Source organism: Pristiophorus japonicus, unplaced genomic scaffold (assembly GCF_044704955.1).
Source record: "Pristiophorus japonicus isolate sPriJap1 unplaced genomic scaffold, sPriJap1.hap1 HAP1_SCAFFOLD_278, whole genome shotgun sequence".
Taxonomy (NCBI): domain Eukaryota; kingdom Metazoa; phylum Chordata; class Chondrichthyes; family Pristiophoridae; genus Pristiophorus; species Pristiophorus japonicus.
In genome coordinates, this window is record NW_027252538.1 from 79,027 (window position 1) to 103,465 (window position 24,439).

At 46.8% G+C, this 24,439-nt stretch overlaps 3 protein-coding genes and 1 long non-coding RNA gene across 5 annotated transcripts in view; 2 read left to right on the forward strand and 2 right to left on the reverse strand.

Annotated features, from left to right (window-relative positions):
* LOC139247647 (zinc finger protein 585A-like) overlaps positions 1 to 12,870 on the forward strand; it is a 75,504-nt gene extending 62,634 nt beyond the window's left edge. The window contains exons 3-4 of the mRNA XM_070871744.1: positions 9,481 to 10,326; positions 12,770 to 12,870. Of these exons, the coding sequence (XP_070727845.1) occupies positions 9,481 to 10,326; positions 12,770 to 12,863 (940 nt within the window). The 3' untranslated portion in view covers positions 12,864 to 12,870. The remainder of the gene's footprint in view (positions 1 to 9,480; positions 10,327 to 12,769) is intronic.
* LOC139247642 (zinc finger protein 664-like) overlaps positions 1 to 24,439 on the reverse strand; it is a 334,128-nt gene that overhangs the window by 63,600 nt on the left and 246,089 nt on the right. The gene's annotated exons all lie outside the window — the stretch shown is intronic.
* LOC139247644 (zinc finger protein 239-like) lies at positions 18,963 to 23,479 on the reverse strand. 2 transcript variants are annotated; one of them, XM_070871740.1, is made up of 2 exons: positions 23,260 to 23,479; positions 18,963 to 19,916 (listed from the first exon to the last, which is right to left on the reverse strand). In XM_070871740.1, the coding sequence occupies exon 2, from the start codon at positions 19,553 to 19,555 to the stop codon at positions 19,049 to 19,051; it is 507 nt and encodes a 168-aa protein (XP_070727841.1). In that variant the 5' UTR covers positions 19,556 to 19,916; positions 23,260 to 23,479; the 3' UTR covers positions 18,963 to 19,048. The 2 variants fall into 2 exon arrangements, with proteins under 2 accessions (XP_070727841.1, XP_070727842.1); XM_070871741.1 differs by having other exon boundaries at positions 23,396 to 23,473.
* The window catches only part of LOC139247648 (uncharacterized), a 497,861-nt gene continuing 497,243 nt past the window's right edge, over positions 23,822 to 24,439 (forward strand). The window contains exon 1 of the long non-coding RNA XR_011590943.1: positions 23,822 to 23,892. This is a non-coding gene — a long non-coding RNA (uncharacterized lncRNA). The remainder of the gene's footprint in view (positions 23,893 to 24,439) is intronic.

A 24,439-nucleotide genomic window follows, 5' to 3' on the forward strand; every position in this document is an offset into this window, starting at 1 on the left:
AGTTAGATGAGGTCCTTACTACTAGGGGGATCAAGGGGTATGGTGAGAAAGCAGGAATGGGGTACTGAAGTTGAATGTTCAGCCATGAACTCATTGAATGGCGGTGCAGGCTAGAAGGGCCGAATGGCCTACTCCTGCAAATATTTTCGATGTTTCTATGTTTCTATCTAACCAATGCAGTATCTACTGTGGAATGCTTGGGACAGGTTAGAGGGAGATATACTTCGTATTTAACTTGTGTTGCACTTGCCCTTGGAATGTCTGGTGGAACTGTGTTGAGGAAGCTTTACTCTGTATCTAAGCAAGGCAAATATATCCTTCCTTAGATAAGGAGACCAAAACTGTGCACAGTCCTCTAGGTGTGGTTCGGGAGTAAAGGGTTCTGGGGAGCTGAGTCTATGATCAGACCCGCCAAGATCTTACTGAATGGGGAGCAGGCTTGGGGGGTCCAAGTGGCCCACTCCTGTTCCGATTTCTCATGGTCTTATGTACCCAGCATGCCCCGCAGGCGAGAATGTGCCTTACCCAGACTACAGGAGCTCAGTGCGCAGGCGCCGGTCGTTTAATGGCGGAGGAGGCACATTTTAGACGGGCTCCACAGAAGTGTCCTTTTCAGCGGGACAGAGCGGAATAATGGACCAGCGGGTAGCCGGGGAGGCTTCATGAACAACCGGTGCCCGCCGCAAGCCCGGAACAATAACCGGAATATCGGCAGTTGCAGCTTACGGGCTTTCTCCTGGTCACAGGCACAAGCTATCGGCGGCCATCTTGGTGCAGGAAGGCAGGTTCAACGGTCGGCCATCTTGATTCAGTGAGCAGAATAGCGCGTGCGCGGCCATTTTGATGCAGGAACTCAGTGAATGATGTCTGTCTCGAACTGAACCCAGCCAGAGTCAGCACCTTCAGGGGAGGGGAACCAGTGATTGTGGAACTGAACCCAGAGAGAGACAGCACCTTATAAGAACAGAAGAAATAGGAGCAGGAGTAGGCCATACAGCTGCTCGAGCCTGCTCCACCATTCAATAAGATCATGGCTGATCTGATCATGGACTCAGCTCCACTTCCCTGCCCGCTTCCCATAACTTCTTATCCCCTTATCATTTAAGAAACTCTCTATTTCTGTCTTAAATTTATTCAATGTCCCAGCTTCTACAGCTCTCTGAGGCAGTGAATTCCACAGATTTACAACCCTCTGATAGTAGAAATTTCTCCTCATCTCTGTTTTAAATTGACGGCCTCTTATTCTAAGATCATGCCTTCCAGTTCTAGTCTCCCCCATCAGTGGAAACATCCTCTCTGCATCCACCTTTACAAGCCTGCTTATATCTTATACATTTTGATAAGATCACCTCTCATTCTTTTGAATTCCAATGAGTAGAGGCCCAACCTACTCAACCTTTCTCCCTCATTCACGGAATCAACCTAGTGAACCTTCTCTGAACTGCCTCCAAAGCAACTATATCCTTTCGTAAATATGGAAACCAAAACTGCACGCAGTATTCCAGGTGTGGCCTCACCAATACGTTGTACAACTGTAGCAAGACTTCCCTGCTTTTAAACTCCATTCCATTGGCCTTCCTGATCACTTGCTGTACCTGCATACTATCCTTTTGTGTTTCATGCACAAGTATCCCTAGGTCCCACTGTACTGTGGCACTTTGCAATCTGTCTCCATTTAAATAATAACTTGCTCTTTGATTTTTTTTCTGCCAAAGTGCATGACCTCACACTTTCTAACATTATACTCCATCTGCCAAATTTTTGCCCGCTCACTGAGCCTCTCTGTGTCCTTTTGCAGATTTTACTTGTCCTCCCATCTTTGTATCGTCGGCAAACTTGGCTACGTTACACTCAGTCCCTTCTTCCAAATCGTTAATATAGAATGTAAATAGTTGGGGTCCCAGCACTGGTCCCTGTGGCACCCCACTAGTTACTGGTTGCCATCCAGAGAATGAACCATTTATCCTGATTCTCTGTTCTCTGTTCTCTGTTAGTTAGCCAATCCTCTATCCATGCTAATATATTACCCCCGTGCCCGTGGACTTTTATCTTGTGCAGTAACCTTTTATGTGGCAACTTGTCAAATGCCTTCTGGAAATCCAAATACACCACATCCACTGGTTCCCCCTTATTCACCCGGTTCGTTACATCCCCAAAGAATTCCAGCAAATTTGTCAAACATGACTTCCCCTTCATAAATCCATGCTGACTTTGCATGACTGAATTTTGCTTCTTTAATAATGGATCCAACATTTTCCCAATCACAGATATTAGGCTAACTGGTCTATAGTTTCCTGCTTTTTGTCTGCCTCCTTTTTGAAATAGGGGCATTACATTTGCAGTTTTCCAATCTGCTGGGACCTCCCCAGAATCCAGGGAATTTTGGTAAATTACAACCAATGCATCCACAATCCCTGCCACTACTTCTCTTAAGACTCTAGGATACAAGCCATCAGGTCCAGGGGTTTTATCTGCCTTTAATCCCATTATCTTACTGAGTACCACCTCCTTAGTGATTGTGTTAAGTTCCTCCCCCTCCCACCCCCCCCGTATCCCCTTGACTATCCACTGTTGGAATATTAGTGTCCTCTACCGTAAAGACTGAATACAAAATATTTGTTCAGAGTTTCTGCCATCTCCCTGTTCCCCGTTACTAATTCCCTGGTCTCGTCCTCTAAAGGAACAACAATTACTTTAGCCACTCTTTTCCTTTTTATATACCTATAGAAACTCTTGTTATCTGTTTTTATATTTTGTGCTAGTTTACTTTCACAGTCTATCTTCCCTTTCTTACTCATTTTTTAGGTATTCTTTGCTGGTTTTTAAAAGCTTCCCAGTTTTCTGTCGTCCCGCTAGATTTGGTCACTTTGTATGCCCTGTTTTTAATGGATAACGGCCTTTATTTCTTTAGCTAGCCATGGATGGCTCTATTTTCTCTTGCACCTTTTCCTCCTCACTGGAATAGATTTTTCTTGAGAGTTGTGAAATATCTCCTTAAATGTACACCATTGTTCATCAACCGTCCTGCACTTTAATCTATTTTCCCAGTCCAAGTTACCCAACTCTGCCCTCATACCTTTATAGTCTTCTTTATTTAAGCTTAGTACGCTGGTTAGAAATCCAACTTTCTCACCCTCCATCTGAATTTGAAATTCAGTCATACTCTGATCACTCATTCCGAGGAGATCCTTTACTAGGAGATTGTTTATTAATCCTGTCTCATTACACAGGACCAAATCTAAGATAGCCTGCCCCCTGGTTGGTTCCGTTACATACTGCTCAAGGAACCTGTCCCTTATGCACTCCATGAACTCCTCCTCAAGGCTGCCCTGACCAATTTGATTTATCCAATCAATATGGAGATTAAAATCACCTATGATTATTGTTGTTCCCTTTTTACAAGCCCCCACTATTTCCTGGTTTACGCTGCGACCAACAGAGTTGCTACTGTTCGGGGGCCTATAGACTATGCCCACCAGTGACCTTTTCCCCTTATTGTTCCTTATTTCCACCCAAACTGTTTCAACATCCTTATCATTTGAGACAATATCGTTTTTTTACTATTGCAGTGATTCCATCCTTTATCAATAGAGCTACCCCACCTCCTTTTCCTTTCTGTCTGTCCTTCCGGATTGTCAAGTACCCCTTGATATTTAATTCCTGGTCCTTGTAACCACCTCTCTGTAATGGCTATCAGATCATACCCATTTGTCTCAATTTGTTCCGTCAACTTATCTATTTTGTTACAAATGCTACGTGCATTTAGACAAAGTGCCTTTAAGTTTGTTTTTTTACCCTTTTTTCCTGCTTGTTTCCTCTCTCCTTCAAACTCACTTTCTTTATTTTTGCTTTCTAATTCCAGCTTTGCTCCCCTCCCTGCTGAATCTATTGTCAGGTTCCCATCCTCCTGCCAAGCTAGTTTAAACCCTCCCCAACAACACTAGCAAACCCCCCCACCCTCCCACAAGGATATTGGTCCCGGCTCTGTTGAGGTGCAACCCATTCGGTTTGTACAGGTCCCACCTCCCCCAGAAGTGGTCCCAATGTGTCAGGAATCTAAAGCCCTCCCTCTTGCACCATCTCTCCAGCCACGCATTCATCTGCTCTATCCTCCTATTTCTGTACTCGCTAGCTCGTGGCACTGGGAGTAATGCAGAGATTACTACCTTTTGAGGTCCTGCTTTTTAATCTCCCTGCTAGCTCCCTAAACTCTGCCTGCTGGAGAGGGGAGGGAGGGGAAACAGTGAATGTGAAATTGAACACAGCCAGAGTTAGCGCCTTCAGGGAAGAGGCGGATGGGAGGGAGGGGAACATGCGAGTATACAACTGAACTCAGCCAGAGTCAGCACCTTCAGGAGAGGGGAATCAGTGAGTCTAAAACTGAACCCAGCCAGAGTCAGCACCTTCAGGGAAGAGAGAGAGGGGAACCAGTGAGTCTAAAACTAAACCCAGCCAGAGTCAGCACCCTCAGGGAAGGGAAACCAGTGAGTCTAAAACTGAACCCAGCCAGAGTCAGCACCTTCAGGGAAGAGAGAGAGGGGAACCAGTGAGTCTAAAACTGAACCCAGCCAGAGTCAGCACCTTCAGGGAAGGGGAACCAGTGAGTGTAGAACTGAACCCAGCTAGAGTCAGCACCTTCAGGGGAGGAGTGGGAGGGGAACCAGTGAGTGCAGAACTGAACCCTGCCACAGTCAGCACCTTCAGGGGAGGAGTGGGAGGGGAACCAGTGAGTGCAGAACTGAAACCAGACAGAGTCAGCATCTTCAGGGGAGGAGAGGGGAGGCAATTCAGAGAAGGTTCACGAGGTTGATTCCGGAGATGAGGGGGTTCTTATGAGGAAATGTTGAGGATGGGGGCAATATATCAGCATGGATAGGGGATTGGCTAACTAACAGAAAACCTAGAGAGTCAGGATAAATGGTTCATTCTCGGTTTGGCAATCAGTAACTAGTCGGTTGCCGCAGGGATCAGTGCTGGGACCCCAGCTATTTACAATCTATATTAACGACTTGGAACAAGGAACCGAGTGTAACATAGCCAAGTTTGCTGACGATATAAAGATGGGAGGAAAAGCAATGAGTGAGGAGGACACACAAAATCTGCAAAAGGACAGAAGCTTAGGGAATGGGCAAAAATTTGGGAGATGGAGTATAATATTGCAAAGTGTGAGGTCACGCACTTTGGCAGAAAAAAAATCAAAGAGCAAGTTGTTATTTAAATGCAGAAAAATTGCAACGTGCTGCAGTACAGTGGGACCTGGGGGTACTTGTGCATGAAATACAAAAGGTTAGTATGCAGGTACAGCAAGTGATCAGGAAGGTCAATGGAATCTTGACCTTTATTGCAAAGGGGATGGAGTATAAAAGCAGGGAAGTCTAGCTACAGTTGTACAGAGTATTGGTGAGGCCACACCTGGAATACTGCGTGCACTTTTGGCTTCCATATTGAAGAAAGGATATACTTGCTTTGGAGGCAGTTCAGAGAGGGTTCACAAGGTTGATTCCGGAGATGAGGGGGTTGACTTATAAGGAAAGGTTGAGTAGGTTGGGCCTCTACTCATTGGAATTCAGAAGAATGAGAGGTGATCTTATCGAAACACATACAATTATGAGGGGGCTCGACAAGGTGGATGCAGAGAGGATGTTTCCACTGATAGGAGAGACTAGAACTTGGGGCATAATCTTGGAATAAGGGGCCGCCCATTTAAAACTGAGATGAGGAGAAATTTCTTCTCTAAGGGTTGTAAATCTGTGGAATTTGCTGCCTCAGAGAGCTGTGGAAGCTGGACATTTGTATAAATTTAAGACAGAAATAGACAGTTTCTTAAACGATAAGGGGTTATGGGGATCGGGCGGGGAAATGGACCTGAGTCCATGATCGGATCACGAATAATCGTATTAAATGGCGGAGCAGGCTCGAAGGGCCGTATAGCCTACTTCTGCTCCTATTTCTTATGTTAACCAGTGCGTGCAGAACTAAAACCAGCCAGAGTCAGCATCTTCAGGGGAGGGAGGGGAACCAGTGAGTGCAGAACTAAAACCAGCCAAAGTTAGCATCTTAAGGGGAGGAGAGAGGCAGCAGTTCAGAGAAGGTTCACGAGGTTGATTTCAGAGATGAGTGTGTGAACTTATGAGGAAATATTGAGGAGGTTGGGAGCAATATATTAGCATGGATAGAGGATTGGTTAACTAACAGAAAACAGAGAGTAGGGATAAATGGTTCGTTCTTGGGTTGGCAACTAGTAACTAGTGGGGTGCCGCAGGGATCAGTATTGGGACCCCAACTATTTACAATCAACACTAATGACTTGGAAGAAGGGACTGATTGTAACTTAGCGAAATTTGCTGATGATACCAAGATGAGAGGAAAAGCAATGTGTGAGGAGGACACACAAAATCTGCAAAACGACATAGACAGGCTAAGTGCGTGGGCGAAAATTTGGCAGCTGGAGTATAATGTGGAAAGTGTGAGGTCATGCACTTTGGCAGAAAAAAATGAAAGAGCAAGTTATTATTTAAATGGAGAAAGATTGCAAAGTGCCGCAGTACAGCAGGACCTGGGGGTACTTGTGCACGAATCACAAAAGGATAGTATGCCGAAACAGCAAGTGATCAGGAAGACCAATGGTATCTTGGCCTTTATTGCAAAGGGGATGGAGTATAAAAGCTGGGAAGTCTTGCTACAGCTATATAAGGTATTGATGAGGCCACACCAAGAATGCTGTGTGCAGTTTTGGCTTCCAATTTTACGAAAGGATATACTTGCTTTGGGGGCAGTTCAGAGAAGGTTCACAAGGTTGATTCCGTGGATGAGGGGGTTGACTTATGAGGAAAGCTTGAGTAGGTTGGGCCTCTACTCATTGGAATTCAGAAGAATGAGAGGTGACCTTATCGAAACATATAAGATTTATGAGGGGGCTTGACAAGGTGAATGCAGAGAGGATGTTTCTACTGATGGGGGAGACTAGAACTAGAGGGCATAATCTTAGAATAAGGGGCCGCCCATTTAAAACTGTGACGAGGAGAAATTTCTTCTCTCAGAGGGTTGTAAATCTGTGGAATTTGCTGCCTCAGAGAGGTATGGAAGCCGGGCCATTGAATAAATTTAAGACAGAAATAAACAGTATCTTAACCGATAAGGGGTTATAGGGAGCGGGCGGGTAAGTGGAGCTGAGTCCATGCTCGAATCAGCCATGATCTTATTGAATGGCAGAGTAGGCTCGTGGGGCTGTATGGCCTACTCCTGTTCCTATTTCTTATGTTATTATGTTCTCTGCCCACTCCTCATAACCCTTTATCCGCTTATCGTTTAGAAACTGAGTAATTGGGAGGAGGGTCCAGTGACCCTGCTGGAAAATGCACGTGTGAGGCCTCAGGTGAGGACAGTGGAATAGCCTGTCGACACTCACTGTTGAGGTTCACACAGGGAGATTGGGCACATAGGTCACTACTGGAGAGAACCTGGTGAATGTAGAACTGAACCCAGCCAGAGTCAGCACCTTCAGGGGAGGAGAGGGAGGGGAACCAGTGAATGTAGAACTGAACCCAGCCAGAGTCAGCACCTTCAGGGGAGGAGAGGGAGGGGAACCAGTGAATGTAGAACTGAACCCAACCAGAGTCAGCACCTTCAAGGGAGGAGAGGGAGGGGAACCAGTGAGTGTAGAACTGAACCCAGCCAGTATTAGTGGTGAAAACTAGGAGTGGAGGAGAAACAGTCTAGAAATGTGCGATGGTTTTGGATTTCAGCACAGCAGGAGGGACAATGTGTGGGACAGGGATTTACAGGTTTGGAAGAACAAGAGAGGAAAGAATGTTCCACGGAAACTCGGGAGCCAAGTTTCGACCGACCAGTAGAATGGTGCACCTCTGAGAGGTCCGTCGACTTTCTAGAAGGAAAAGCGCACCTAATACTTGCCTCGGGATTCTCCACGATGATCAGGCCTGCTTTGGACTGGGTGCAGCGCAGCAGAAGCAGTGGGGGGCGGAGCTACAGCCCTTCGCCGAAAAAGGTCCCGGCAGCTGCGCGCGTGCACAGTGGAGTCTGTGCACATGTGCAGTAGTTCCTGGCCCTCCCAGCGCATCGTGGCTCCGGGTGACCCTATCCCTGGCCGAGTGGCCTGCCTGCCTCACCGTCCCTCACCTCGCTGCTGCCTAAACCCGGGCCTCGCCTCACCGTCCCTCGCCTCGCTGCTGCCCAACCTCGGACCTCGCCTCACCACCCCTCGCCTCGCCGCTGCCCAACCTCGGGCCTCACCTCGCCACCACTGCTCTTACCTCAAGGCCTCCTCGCCGGCCCGCCTAAACACCTCCGCGATGGGGCCGCCCGACCACCTCCTCGGCAGCGGGCCCCACCGGACCACCTCCTCGGCGGTGTGGCACACCTGAGCTCTTCCCCTTGAAAATGTAATCAGGCAGGCAGGGCTGAGTGTGGGCCGTGTGCTGCTGGAGGGCTCCCGGTGCTCCCCAACGCATAGGTGCTGCAGTAGGTGAGGTAGGAACGTATAATTTTTTATTTATTGATTTTTTTATTTTATTTATTGATTGATTTATTGATCATTTATTGATCATTTATTATTGATGATGGTTCTTTATTTTTAAAAGTGAAATGTTTGGAAAATCCTCTAACTTCACTTCTCCCTCCCCTTAACTCTGGCTACCTGCGCCTGATTGCTAAAGTGTCCGCAAGGTTTTTCTGAGCATATCAAAGTGGACATTTACTCAGGCCTAAGTTAGTTTGGAGTAACTTTTCGCTGTCGAAACTTACTGAAATGGCCAAAACAGGCGTAAGTGGCTGGTAACGCCCTCTTTTGGAAAAGAAAACTGAACCAAAAAGAAACTGAACTCAAAAAAAAACTGAACTAACCGACTGAAACTGGAGCAAACTAAATGGGGAGAATTGCGATTTCTAGGATACTCAAAAAAAAAACTAGTTGTTCCAAAAAAATAGGAGCAACTCCTGTCGAAACTTGGTCCCTAGATTGTCTAGTCTGAATTTCTGTCTTGTACTGACAGTGATGAGTTTTATTATCTCCTTTTACAGAATATTGGAAGGGGAGATTTTCAGACAGGAAACACAAACCAAACATCACATCAAGATCTGACGGAGTCAATCGATTCTTCAGGACCTGAATATCATCGGCCTTTGAAAGTGGAAGGAGAATTGTTTGCCTCTTCTGCCTGTGGGAAAAGATTTCAAATGTCAGTGTGACTGGAAAGGCTCCGAGACACACACACACCCGAGTGAGTGTTCCAGTGCACTGCCTGTGGAAAGAGCTTTAAGCAGTTATACAGCCTGAAAAAACATCGCACTATTCACCGTACGGAGAAACTGTAAATGTGTTTTGTGCGTGGACGAGGCTTCAACCCATCGTCCAACCATGGAGAGTCACAAGGATACCCGCACCATGGAGAAACCGTGGAAATGTGGTGGCTGTGGGAAGGTATTCAGATCACCATCTGAGCTGGAAATTCATCGACGCAATCACACTGGGGAAAGGCCGTTCACCTGCTCTGAGTGTGGGAAGGGATTCACTCGGTCATCCACCCTGCTGATACACCAGCGAGTTCACACTGGGGAGAGGTCGTTCACCTGCTCTGAGTGTGGGAAGGGATTCACTCAGTCATCCGACCTTGTTGTTCACCAGCGAGTTCACACTGGGGAGAGGCCATTCACCTGCTCTGAATGTGGGAAGGGATTCACTCAGTCATCCAAACTTGTAGCTCACCAGCGAGTTCACACTGGGGAGAGGCCATTCACCTGCTCTGAATGTGGGAAGGGATTCACTCAGTCATCCAACCTTGTAGCTCACCAACGAGTTCACACTGGGGAGAGGCCATTCACCTGCTCTGAATGTGGGAAGGGATTCACTACATCATCCGACTTGGTGCAACACCAGCGAGGTCACACTGGGGAGAGGCCGTTCACCTGCTCTGAGTGTGGGAAGCGATTCACTCGGTCATCCCACCTGCTGAGACACCAGCGAGTTCACACTGGGGAGAGGCCGTTCACCTGCTCTGAGTGTGGGAAGGGATTCAGTCAGTCATCCCACCTGCTGATACACCAGCGAGTTCACACTGGGGAGAGGCCATTCACCTGCTCTGAGTGTGGAAAGGGATTCACTTCTTCATCCGACCTGGTGAAACACCAGCGAGTTCGCACTGGGGAGAGGCCGTTCACCTGCTCTGAGTGTGGGAAGCGATTCACTCGGTCATCCACCCTGCTGACACACCAGCGAGTTCACACTGGGGAGAGGCCATTCACCTGCTCTGAGTGTGGGAAGCGATTCACTCGGTCATCCCACCTGCTGACACACCAGCGAGTTCACAAGTGACTGCAGGGGTTGGAATCTGCTGTTATTGCTGCTGTTAATCACATCCCGACTGAACCATGTTCATTCTGACAGTTGGGGTTTGTTTCTGCTGATAACCCTATAACTGGGCTGGACTTTAATATTCTGGATATATTGCTGATTGTGTTCTCGGGGCTGCAGTGTCCATTTAAGAAACGCTGTGTGTTATCTTTCCCCTTAATTCAGCGACTCTCAACAGAAATTCAGTTTACAATAAAATTATGAACTTTTACTTTAATCCTAAACTGATCTTTGGTACAAAATCTGCAAAAGTGTGTGAAAGTTTCCACTGAATAAAATCTCCAATTAGAAAGAGCTTGCTGACAATTCTTACTGACTTGCACATTCCACACAGTGGCCCCTCCATTATCCACCAGAAAGAAGGGGAATGGGAATTAGTGGGGAATCCGTGTCCCCAAATGTTGCCCCTCCCGTCTGGTGTAGCAATCCCCTTGGCACGGGAATGGAGACAAGTCCAGACCAAAACTGTGCGCAGTACTCCAGGTGTGGTGTTACCAACGCCCTGTACAATTGTAGCAGGACTTCCCTACTTTCATACTCCATCCCCCTTGAAATAAAGGCCAGCATTCCATTTGCCTTCTGATTACTTGCTTTACCTGCATGCTAATCTTTTGAGTTTCATGTACAAGAACCCCTAGATCCCTCTGCACTACAGCATTTTGTAATTGTCTCCATTTAAATAATAATTTGCTTTTTTATTTTTCCTACCAAAGGGGATAACCTGACATTTTACCACATTATAGTCCATCTGCCAGATTTTTGCCCACTCATTGAGCCTATCTATATCCCTTTGTAGATTCTTTGCATCCTCCTCACAACAACCTATCTTTGTATCATCAGAAAATTTGGCTATGTTACACTCGGTCCCTTCATCCAAGTCATTAATATAAATTGTAAGTTGTTGAAGCCCCAGCACTGATCCCTGCGGCACCCCACTAGTTACAGTTTGCCAACCGAAAAATGACCCATTTATGCTGACTCTGTTTCCTGTTAGGTAGCCAATCCTCTATCCATTCTGATATATTGCCCCCAACCCCTTGAGCTCTTACCTTGTGCAGTAACCTTTTGTGTGACACCTTCTCGAATGTTTTCTGGAAATGCAAATATACAACATCAACTGGTTCTCCTTTATCCACTCTGCTCGTTAATCTTCAAACAACTCCAGCAAATTTGTCAAAACATGATTTCCCTTTCATAAAACCATGCTGACTGCCTGAGTGTGGTATGATTTTCTAAATGTCCTGCTACTACTTCCTTAATGCTGGACTCCAGTATTTTCCCACTGAGATGGTAGGCTAACTGGTCTATGGTTCCCTGCCCTCTGCCTCCCTCCTTACTTGAATAGGGGTGTTACATTTGTAGTTTTCCAGTCCGCTGGGACCTCTCCAGAATTCAGGGAATTTTGGTAGATTACAACCAGTGCATCCACTATCTCTGCAGCCACTTCTTTTAAGACCCTAGGATGCATGCTATCAGGTCTAGGGGACTTGTCCACCTTTAGTCCCATTTGTTTGCTGAGTACTTTATCTCTCGTGACAGTGACTGTTTTAAGTCCCCCCTCACCACCGCAATAGCTCCTTGATTACCAACTGTTGGGATGTTTTTAGTGTCCTCTGCTGTGAAGAACAATACAAAATATTTGTTCAAAATCTCTGCCATTTTCGTGTTTCCCATTATTAATTCTCCAGTCTCATCCTCTAAGGGACCAACATTTACTTTAGCCGCATGTTTCCATTTTATATACCTGTAGAAGCTCTTACTTGTCTGTTTTTATATTTCTTGCTAGTTTGCTCTCATATGCTATCTTCTCTGTCTTTATCATTTTTTTAGTCGTCCTTTGCTGGTTTCTAAAAATTTCCCAATCTTCTGGCCTTCCACTGTGCTTCGCAACATTATATCAGACAGGAGAGGATTGGTGACATAGAATCATAGCAGTTTACAACACAGAACGAGGCCATTCGGCCCATCATGTGTGTGCAGCCAAAAAAGAGCTATCCAGCCTAATCCCACTTTCCAGCTCTTGGTCCGTAGCCCTGTAGGTTAACGCACTTCCAGTGCATATCCAAGTACTTTTGTAAATGCGATGAGGGTTTCTGCCTCTGCTGCTCTTTCAGGCAGTAAGTTCCAGACTCCCACCTCCCTCTGGAGGTTATGCTCGAACTGTGTAAAACACTAGTTAGGACACAGCTGGAGTACTCACACAGTTCTGGTCATTACATCACCCTATTGGTCCAGCCCAGGCTCACCCTATTGGGCCAGCCCGGGCTCACCCTATTGGGCCAGCACAGAAGGCCCAGTATCCAGCAGAGAAAATGAACAGCTCATTGATTTTATTCTCATCTGCGCACAGTGGGTGCAGAACTGAACCCAACCTTATAAACTGGAAATGCATCGTCACAGTCACACCGGGGAGAGGCCATTCACCTGCTCTGTATGTGGGAAGGGATTCACTCGGTCATCCCACCTGCTGAGATACCAACGAGTTCACAAGTGACTGCAGGAGTTGGATTCTACTGTAATTGCTGTTAATCGCATCCTGACTGAATCGTGTTCATTCTGTCAGTTGGGGTTTGTTTCTACTGATGTTAATAACCCCTATAACTAGGCTGGAGTTTAATAGTTTGATATTTCAAATAACAAAGTGTATCAATATTTGATGTCTCCACTATAAGAGGAGACTGATTTATGTTCTGTTACCAACTGCACCATTTTGGGCCTTTTCTCCTTTTTAACTCGAGGTTATTTCAGTTCTCATATCTTCGGTTACTCTCTGGGACAAGTCCCAGTTCCCCATACCTTCCAGAGTGCCTCTCCTAGCCTTGGTATCCAGGGAAGGTGTTGGTAACACGCCCAGGATCACTAAACACAAAACCCAGTCTGTTACTCACTTTCAGATACTGGACTTAGCGTGTGCCTCACAGCATCTCTCTCACCTTCGCTGTGTGATTGGAGCATCACGCCTGCAAACCTGGTTTCAATTTGTATTTGAATCCACTCAGCAAATGTATTTTTAAAAATATGTACATATAAACTGATCACATCAAATAATTGGCGATGGTTTAGAGTCAACAAGATGAATAAGTAAACACATCACAGCCCAATAAACCAGCTTTATATTCACAGGAGAAAGTCTGCTATCTAACTCCTCGAACGTCAGTTGCTGAGTTGAGCGACTGAATCACTTTCCATGTACAACACCATCCATTCCCACTGTCCCCACATTTAGTGTTGAGTCAGGTGGGTGCACGGGTCTCACAGGCTGAACGATTGGTTGAAGGTGTATCCACACACACAACATGTGTCCTGTTTCTCCCCGCTGTGATTGGTGTTTTTACAAAGGCTGATGAGAAGGTGATCCTGATCAATCCGGGAATCTGTCGAATCTTGACGTGATGTTTGGATTGAGTTTCCCAGCTGCAGATCTTTCCCTTCTAATACCCGGCAAATAAATGGTGGTTACAAACATTGTTACTTTAAATACAGGATAGAAATTCAGAACAGACAATTCTAGATTCTACAGAACATTCTGTCCCCTCCTGTCCCTCCTTATTCTAGACACTCTCCCTCCATCCTCACTGTCTAAAATCAACATTCCTTTCAGCATCTGAGATTTTTTATCTCCAGAAAATGCTGAATCTGGCTGTGTGCAATTCCACAGACATTAGTTAACCTCTAGTGCCTCACCGTCAGGTGACTCAATGAGTGCCAGCAGGATTTCCACTGTGGTAGGCATCACAGCCTCAAATCCTGTCCTCAGATGACATCCACGCACTTCCCAGTTGAGGTCACTGGATCGGTATGAAGAGCAGGGACACTGGCTGATTTTTACTCATATTTAGCCCAGTGGTACTGAGGACAATTATAACCCTTGAACTGCTACCTTGGCTGAGATCAACTAACAGCCCAGATCAAGGAACGAACTTGGGAACTTCCCAGTCAGTACTGCAGAGTGTTCTAAAATTTGGGGGGGTTGAGGGAGGGTAAGAACAGAATATTTTGAAACAAATTTTACTCCACTTTTAACTGAAACCTTTATCACTGGAACATCAAAAACAGTGAGACATTCTAGAAAGGCTCAAGTCACTGAAATAAACAGCTTTACAATCACTGCACAGTACAGAAGGGAGCGACTGTTAATGGGAGCTCTGTTAGTGAAGTCCTCCGACACCCCAAGATAAACTGGACTGTCCCTTTAACTATAAATAGGCAGAGACAGGGGAGTCACTGCCCCTTTAAATATCTGCCCCATTCCCCCAGGCAGTGGGAGGAGGAACAGCGCGCAGTCTCTTTATATCCTGACCCAGCAAGCACCGCCGGATAGGCTGCCGCAGGGACCAAAAGTCCACAGAAAATTTCTACATCGGGTGTAGCAGAACAACTGAAAAGTGCGCACACAGAGCCTTTGCTATATATATATATATATAGAAACATAGAAAATAGGTGCAGGAGCAGGCCATTCAGCCCTTCTAGCCTACACCGCCATTCAATGAGTTCATGGCTGAACATGAAACTTCAGTACCCCCTTCCTGCTTTCTCGCCATAACCCTTGATCCCCCGAGTAGTAAGGACTTCATCTAACTCCCTTTTGAATATATTTAGTGAATTGGCCTCAACTACTTTCTGTGGTAGAGAATTCCACAGGTTCACCACTCTCTGGGTGAAGAAGTTTCTCCTCATCTCGGTCCTAAATGGCTTACCCCTTATCCTCAGACTGTGACCCGTGGTTCTGGACTTCCCCAACATTGGGAACATTCTTTCTGCATCTAACCTGTCTAAACCCGTCAGAATTTTAAACGTTTCTATGAGGTCCCCTCTCATTCTTCTGAACTCCAGTGAATACAAGCCCAGTTGATCCAATCTTTCTTGATAGGTCAGTCCCGCCATCCCGGGAATCAGTCTGGTGAACCTTCGCTGCACTCCCTCAATAGCAAGAATGTCCTTCCTCAAGTTAGGAGACCAAAACTGTACACAATACTCCAGGTGTGGCCTCACCAAGGCCCTGTACAACTGTAGCAACACCTCCCTGCCCCTGTATTCAAATCCCCTCGCTATGAAGGCCAACATGCCATTTGCTTTCTTAACCGCCTGCTGTACCTGCATGCTAACCTTCAATGACTGATGTACCATGACACCCAGGTCTCGTTGCACCTTCCCTTTTCCTAATCTGTCACCATTCAGATAATAGTCTGTCTCTCTGTTTTTACCACCAAAGTGGATAACCTCACATTTATCCACATTATACTTCATTGTTTGTGTGTGTAAACAAAACACATCATTCTTAAAGTTTGCTAGTCAATACCACAGATAAATTATTATCTTCAGCAATTATTTTCCAGCATTTTATTTCCATTTTCTTCACAATGTAATTGCAGACTGTTTAATACCTTTACCATTTATTGATAACCCATTGTCTTGTGTGGTCTTGTTTAGAAAGTGATGTCACACTGACCATTCTGTTACCAAGGTGACCATGTCTGCCCGCAGTATTCAGTGGGAAAGGGGACTAAATCACACTGGGGATAATGAGCAGCCCTCCACCAGTCTCGGAGCTTTATTGTCCAGTGATCACCTCACCATCACACACAAGCTCCTGAGATTTACCCCCAGTGTGTGATAATTGGTGCCAGTGATGGCAACAGTGAAACTGTACCTATACCTGCCGTGAGGTAAATAAATATCTCATTCTCTCACTGGTTATGTCCTTCGTTTGGAAAGGAATGAAACACTTGCAACTATCCAGTGAAATTTGCTCTGTTTCTGTCTCCAGTCTTCTATTTTCTGACTGTTACTTTCACTGTTTCCTCCTCGACCTCTTCCAATATTTGTGGATGTTGTTTAGTGCCGCAATAATGAAGACATGGTTGAGGTTCAGTAAACTGAGATAGGGTCTAGTGCAGTATAAACAGAGACAGGCTCTAGTGTAATATAAACAGAGACAGGATCTAGTGTAGTATAAACAGAGACAGGGTCTAGTGCAGTATAAAGAGAGACAGGGTCTTGTGCAATATAAACAGAGACAGGGTCTCGTGTAATATAAACAGAGACAGGGTCTCGTGTAATATAAACAGAGACAGGGTCTAGTGTAATTTAAACAGAGATGGGGTCTAGTGTAATTTAAACAGAGACAGGGTCTTAGTGTAATTTAAACAGAGACAGGGTCTAGTGTAATATAAACAGAGACAGGGTCTAGTGTAATATAAACAGAGACAGGGTCTCGTGTAATATAAACAGAGACAGGGTCTAATGCAATATAAACAGAGACAGGGTCTAGTGTAATATAAACAGAGACAGGGTCTCGTGTAATATAAACAGAGACAGGGTCTAGTATAATATAAACAGAGACAGGGTATAGTGCATTAATAACTGAAACAAGGCCTTGTTTTACACTAGAAACAAATCTTTAAGAATCTAAAGTTTTTTTGCAATAATAACTGAAAGAGGTGATAGTGTCACCTTAACAAAAGCCGGGTCTACTTAACAATATCAGAAACATACTCTATTGAATACAATAGAGATAAGATCTATAGTTATAATAATAGAGGTGTGCACTAGAACTGGAATAACAGGGACAGGTTATTTTCCAATCATAGCAGAGGAAGGGTCTAGTGCAACAATTCCAGAGACAGGGGCCCATACAATAAGAGTGGAGACAGGGTCCAGAGTAATAACAGCAAATGCTGTGAGAGTAACAAAGACAGTGTTTGATCCAATAATAACAGAGGCAGACTCGAGTGTTATACTGAACACAATGCTGGATCTAGTGTGATGGTCACACAGCCAGTATCTAGTGCAACAAAACAAAGATTGGGTCTCATCTAATAGTGTGTGCAAGTCAGGGCCTATTGCTATAATCTTATTCATCCATCACCTCTGTGCTCACTGACCTACATTGGCTCCCAGTTAAGCAACGCCTCAATTTAAAAATGCTCATCCTTGGTTTCAAAACTCTCCATGGCCTCACCCCTCCCTATCTCTGTAACCTCCTCCAGCCCCACAACCCTCCGAGTTCCCTGCGCTCCTCCAAATCTGTCCTCTTGAGCATCCCCGATTTTAATCGCTCCACCATTGGCGGCCGTGCCTTCAGCTGCCGAGGCTCCAAGTTTTGGAATTCCCCAAAACCTCCACCTCCTCTTTCAAGGTTCTTTTTAAAATATGCCTCTTTGATCAACCTTTTGGGAATCTGTCCTGATATCTTTCTCTGTGGCTCTGTGTCAAAAATGTTTTTTTATTGATATCGATCTTGTTAAGCACCATGAGAAGTTTCACTGAGTTAAAGGCGCTATATTAATGTAAGTTCTGGTTGTTTTATTGTTGTAGCAAATGCTTTGCCGAATGTCTAATAACAGAGTTGGGGCCCACTGCAGTATGAATGGGTGGGGTTAGTGTAATAACACAGACACGGTCTAGTGTAATGGGAACAGGGAACAGACCATGTCAGCCTTGGCTCAGTGGTAACACTCTCGGCCCTGAGTCAGGGGGTCGGGGTTCAATTCCCAATCCAGAGACCTGAGCACATAATCTAGGCTGAGACTCTAGGTGCCAGTACAGAGGGAGTGCTGTACAGTCAGAGGTACCGTCTTTCAGATCAGACATTAAACCGATGTCCCGTTTAGTCCCTAAGTTGGACATAAACGATCCCACGGCCACGATTCTGAGAAAGAACAGGTGGAGTTCTCCCCCGGTGTCCTGCACAATGTGTATCCCCCAACTAACATCACTGAGAACGGATTATCTTGTCATCATTACGTTGCTGTTTGTGGGATCTGGCTGTGCACAAACTGGATGCTGCATTTCCTCCATTCCAACTCCTCCTTCACCCCTACTCTCCTACTCTACAACCACCCCCCACCCTAACTCCTCTCCAATGCCCCCCCCCCCACCCTAACTTCTCTTCCGTCCCTACTCTCCAACCCCTCCTCATCTTCCATTCACTTCAACTGAAAAGAAATAGACAGGTTGTCCCATTGAGAATTTGAAACATATTTACAACAGATTCTAGATGTTCTTAGGGTCCCTATCTTTCTCTGTCACTCAAGGAGTTAGATAACAGACTTTCTGGAAGGTATGGGGAGCTGGGATTTGTCTCTGAATAACTGAAGGTATGAGAACTGAACTAATCTAGAGTCAGAAAAACGAAAAGGCTCAAAAATGGTCGTATAGTATTAGGCCGTCCCTCGTATTGAGGATGTCCCACTTCCACACCAAAAAGGGATGTTGACAGGTGTTTCAATGAGGGACCTGACATTCGAGGTCCCGAACTACAGACTGAAGGGTGGAAGATGCCTGTGCATGGATTCTTTCAACGTCGGGTGGCTGTTGCACACGGGCTTGACAGAGCTAGGTTTTAATCCAATGGCAAGGGTTAACCAAGGTGACTGGAGACCAAGCTCTGCTGCACGGACCTAGTGTGCACGCATGCTCCTACTATCCACGGATCGCAGTGTGGGCTGGGCCCCGAACCCTCGCCTCTCCTGGGCCCCTATCAAAAATGGAGCAGTCAGAAACAGGACATCAATTAGTCTCCTCTTATTTTGGAGACATCAAATATCGACACTGTTATTTGAAATATCAAAATATTAAACTCCAGTCTAGTTGAAGGGTTAGTAACATCAGCAGAAACAAACAGTTCAGAAGGATTTGAATAACAGCAGCAATAACAGCAGAATCCAAACTCTGCAATCACTTGTGAACTCGCTGGTGTCTCAGCAGGTGGGATGACCGAGTGAATCCCTTCCCACACACAGAGCAGGTGAACGGCCTCTCCCCAGTGTGAACTCGCTGGTGTTTCAGCAGGTTGGATGAGGTAGTGAATCCTTTCCCACACACAGAGCAGGTGAACGGTCTCTCCCCAGTGTGAACTCGCTGGTGTGTCAACAGGTTGGTCGACTGAGTGAATCCCTTTCCACACTTGGAGCAGGTGAACAGCCTCTCCCCGGTGTGAACTCGCTGGTGTGACAGCAGGTTGGATGACTGAGTGAATCCCTTTCCACACTTGGAGCAGGTGAACGGCCTCTCCCCAGTGTGAACTCGCTGGTGTGTCAGCAGGTTGGATGACTGAGTGAATCCCTTCCCACACTTGGAGCAGGTGAACGGCCTGTCCCCGGTGTGACTGCGCCGATGAGATTCCAGGTGGGACGGGAAACTGAATCCCTTCCCACAGTCCCCACATTCCCACAGTTTCTCCATGGTGTGGGTATTCTTGCGTCTCCAGGTTGGACGATCAGTTGAAGCCTCGTCCACACAGACAATACATGTACAGTTTCTCCGCGCTGTGAAAGGTGCGATGTTTTTTCAGACTGTGTGACTGGTTAAAGCTCTTTTCACAGTCAGTTCACTTGAACACTCTCACTCGGGTGTGTGTGTCTTGGTGCTTTTCCAGTCACAATGATATTTGAAATCTATTCCCACTGACAGAATTGGCAAACATTTCTCCTTCCAGAGTCAAAGGCCAATGATATTCAGGTCCTGAGAAAGCGAATGATTCCATTCGATGTTGATGTGATGTTTGGTTTGAGTATCCGTCTGCAAATCCTGCCCTTGTAATACCCTGGAAAAGAAGTTTACAAAAATCACTACTGCAAGTACAGGACAGAAATTCAGAACAGACAATTCTAGATTCCATGCAACATTCTTTCCTCTCTTGTTCCTCCAAAGCTGCAAATCCCCATCTCATACACTCTCCGTCCTCCCTGTCCTGAATTCAAACACATCGCACGTCTGAAGACAGCTTGTCCCCCGCTCCCAGATTTCACCACCAACTCTGTCTGGGTTCAGTTCTACACTCACTGGTTCCCCTCCCTCTCCTCCCCTGAAGGTGCTGACTCTGGCTGGGTTCAGTTCTACACTCACTGGTTCCACTCCCTCTCCCTCCCCTGAAGGTGCTGACTCTGGCTGGGTTCAGTTCTACACTCACTGGTTTCCCTCTCTCTCCCTCCCCTGAAGGTGCTGACTCTGGCTGGGTTCAGTTCTACATTCACTGGTCTCTCTCCCTCCCCTCAAGGTGCTGACTCTGGCTGGGTTCAGTTCTACACTCACTGGTTCCCCTCCCTCTCCTCCCCTGAAGGTGCTGACTCTGGCTGGATTCAGTTCTACACTCACTGGTTTCTCTCTCTCTCCCTCCCCTGAAGGTGCTGACTCTGGCTGGGTTCAGTTCTATATTCACTGGTTCCCCACTCCTTCCCTCCCCTGGAGTGTTTTAGGGATGGATTTCTAGACCAATATGTCGAGGAACCAACTAGAGGGCTGGCCATTCAAGACTGGGTAATGTGTAATGAGAAAGGACTAATTAGCAATCTTGTTGTGTGAGGCCCCTTGGGGAAGAGTGACCATAATATGGTAGAATTCTTTATTAAGATGGAGAGTGACACAGAGACTAGAGTCCTGAACTAAAGGAAAGGTATCTTTGATGGTATGAGACGTGAATTGACTAGAATAGACTGGCGAGAGATACTTAAAGGGTTGACGGTAGATAGGCAATGGCAAACATTTAAAGATCACATGGATGAACTTCAACAACTGTACATCCCTGTCTGGAGTAAAAGGAAAACGGGGAAGGTGGCTCAACCGTGGCTAACAAGGGAAATTAAGGATAGTGTTAAATCCAAGGAAGAGGCATATAAATTGGCCAGAAAAAGCAGCAAACCTGAGGACTGGGTGAATTTTGTAATACAGCAGAGGAGGACAAAGACTTTAATTAGGAGGGGGAAAATAGAATATGAGAGGAAGCTTGCTGGAAACATAAAAACTGACTGCAAAAGCTTGTATAGGTATGTGAAGAGAAAAAGATTGGTGAAAACAAACATAGGTCCCTTGCAGTCAGATTCAGGTGGATTTATAATGGGGAAAAAATAAAATGGCGGACCAGTTAAACAAATACTTTGGTTCTGTCTTCACGAAGAAAGACACAAATAACCTTCCAGAAATACCTGGGGACCGAGAGTCTAGTGAGAAGGAGGAACTGAAGGAAATCCTTATTAGGCGGGAAATTGTTTTAAGGAAATTGATGGGATTGAAGATCGATAAATCCGCGGGAGCTCATAGTCTGCATCCCAGAGTACTTAAGGAAGTAGCCCTAGAAATAGTGGATGCATTGGTGATCATTTTCCAACGAGTCTATCGAGTCTGGATCGGTTCCTATGGACTGGAGGGTAGCTAATGTAACACCACTTTTTAAAGAGAGGGAGAGAGAAAACGTGTAATTATAAACCGGTTAGCCTGACATCAGTAGTGGGGAAAATGTTGGAATCAATTATTAAAGATGAAATAGCAGCACATTTGGAAAGCAGTGATGGGATCAGTCCAAGTCAGCATGGATTTATGAAAGAGAAATCCTGCTTGACAAATCTTCTAGAATTTTTTGAGGATGTAACTCGTAGAGTGGACAAGGGAGATCCAGTGGATGTGGTGCATTTGGACTTTCAAAAGGATTTTAACTAGGACCCACACAAGAGATTGGTGTGCAAAATTAAAGCACATGGTATTGGGGGTAATGTACTGACGTGGATAGAGAATTGGTTGGCAGACAGGAAGCAGAGAGTCGGGATAAATGGGTCCTTTTCAGAATGGCAGGCAGTGACTAGTGGTGTGCCGCAGGGCTCAGTGCTAGGACCCCAGCTACTTACAATATACATTAATGATTTGCACGAGAGAATTGAGTGTAATATCTCCAAGTTTGCAGATAACACTAAGCTGGGTGGTGGTGTGAGGAGGATGCTAAAAGGCTGCTGGGTAACTTGGACAGATTAGGGGAGTGGGCAAACGTGTGGCAGATGCAGTATAATGTGGATAAATGTGAGGTTATCCACTTTGGTGGCAAAAACACCAAGGCAGATTATCTGAATGGTGGCAGATTAGGAAAAGGGGCGGTGCAACGAGATCTGGGTGTCATGGTACATCAGTCATTGAAAGTTGGCAAGCAGGTACAGCAGGCGGTGAAGAATGGTATGTTGGCCTTCATAGGTAGGGGATTTGAGTGTAGGAGCAGGGAGGTCTTACTGCAGTTGTACAGGGCCTTAGTGAAGCCTCTCCTGGAATATTGTGTTCAGTTTTGGTCTCCTAATCTGAGGAAGGACGTTCTTGCTATTGAGGAACTGCAGCGAAAGTTCACCAGACTGATTCCCGGGATGGCAGGACTGACATATGAGGAGAGACTGGATCGACTGGGCCTGTATTCACTGGAGTTTAGAAGGATGAGAGGGGATCTCATAGAAACATATAAAATTCTGACGGGACTGGACAGGTTAGATGCAGGAAGAATGTTCCCGATGTTGGGGATGTCCAGAACCAGGGGACATAGTCTAAGGATAAGGGGTAAGCCATTTAGGACTGAGATGAGGAGAAACTTGTTCACTCAGAGAGAGTTCTTAACCTGTGGAATTCCCTACCACAGAGACTTGTTGATGCCAGTGCATTGGATATAATCAAGAGGGAGTTAGATATGGTCCTTACAGCTAAAGGGATCAAGGGGTATGGAGAGAAAGCAGGAAAGGGGTACTGAGGTGAATGATCTGCCATGATTCTTTATTGAATGGTGGTGCAGGCTCGAAGGGCCAAATGGACTACTCCTGCACCTATTTTCTATGTAGGTGCTGACTGTGGCTGGGTTCAGTTCTACACTCACTGGTTCCCCTCCCTCTCCTCCCCTGAAGGTGTTGACTCTGGCTGGGTTCAGTTCTACACTCACTGGTTCCCCTCCCTCTCCTCCCCTGAAGGTGCTGACTCTGGCTGGGTTCAGTTCTACACTCACTGGTTCCCCTCCCTCTCCTCCCCTGAAGGTGCTGACTCTGGCTGGGTTCACTGGGACCTGAAGCCCCGCCCACACATTGTTCTTTCACAAAGATGGCCACGCATGCGCTCTACTGCTCGATGAAGCACGATGGCCGCGCACCAACCTGCAACTGTCCTTTACAAAGATGGCGACCGTCAGACTGGGCCTGTTACCGCGAAAACGCCCCGGAGCTGCAAATTCGAGACCCGTTGTTCCTTAGTCCGGGTTGGCGACCTACACCAGGTGTTTATGAAGCCCACCTGTCGTGTACGTTACTCCCCTGCGCCCCGCAGATTCACGTTCAACTCCAAACTGTGTCCGCCCTCCGCCCGCTCACAGCCCGCGTCCGCTCTGAACAATGGCACACTGCGCATGCCCCACATACAGCCTACGCCTGCGCACTGGGATCCTCGAGTGAGCTGACCTCCTGACGTCACAGAAAGGCGCGATTTATAAAATAAAAAACAAGCTGGCATTTGTTTATTTTATAAGAAAATGATAAAGCGGAGAATCGTATCATAAAAACAAACCGACTGCTCTGAACCTTTCATGAATTAATTGCGGTTTTTAAAGTTCTCTCCCCAGTTGCCAGGAGAGACACGGAAGGTCCGCGAGCCGCTGACCGGAAGTGACGCACTGACGCCGGAAGTGAGGTTTGCCAGGAGCGACGGCTAGCCTGTGCCGCGCGGACAATGTGGGAGCGGAGGTCCCGGCGACCGCGAGCGGGAGAGAGGCGGCTCTGTGGGTCCCACTGATGGTGGGCGGGGCTACAGGGGAGGGGGCGGGGCTATAGGGGGCGTGTCTACAAGGGTGGGTCTGCAGGGGGCGTGTCTACAGGGATGGGTCTACAGGGGGCGGGGCTATGGGAGGGTAGGGCTATAGGGGAGGGTTTACAGGGGGCGTGTCTACATGGAGCGTGGCTATAGGCGATAGGCTATGGGGGGTGGGTCTACTGGGGGAGAGTCTATAGAGGGCGTGTCTACAGAGGACGGGGCTACAGGGGGCGGGGCTATGGGAGATAGGGGGTGGGGCTACAGGGGGTGGGGCTACAGGGGGGCTACCGTGTGCGGGGCTACAGGGGGCATGTCGACAGGGGCGTGGCTACAGGGTGCGGGGCTATGGGGGGTGGTGCTACAGGGGAGGGGTTACAGGGGGCAGGGCTACAGGAGGTTAGTCTACAGGGGGAGAGTCTTTAGGGGTGGGTCTACAGGGGGCGGGGCTATGGGGGATAGGCTATGGGGTGGGGCTACAGGGGCGGGGCCATGGGGTCTACTGTGGGTGGGGCTACAGGGGGAGGGGCCACA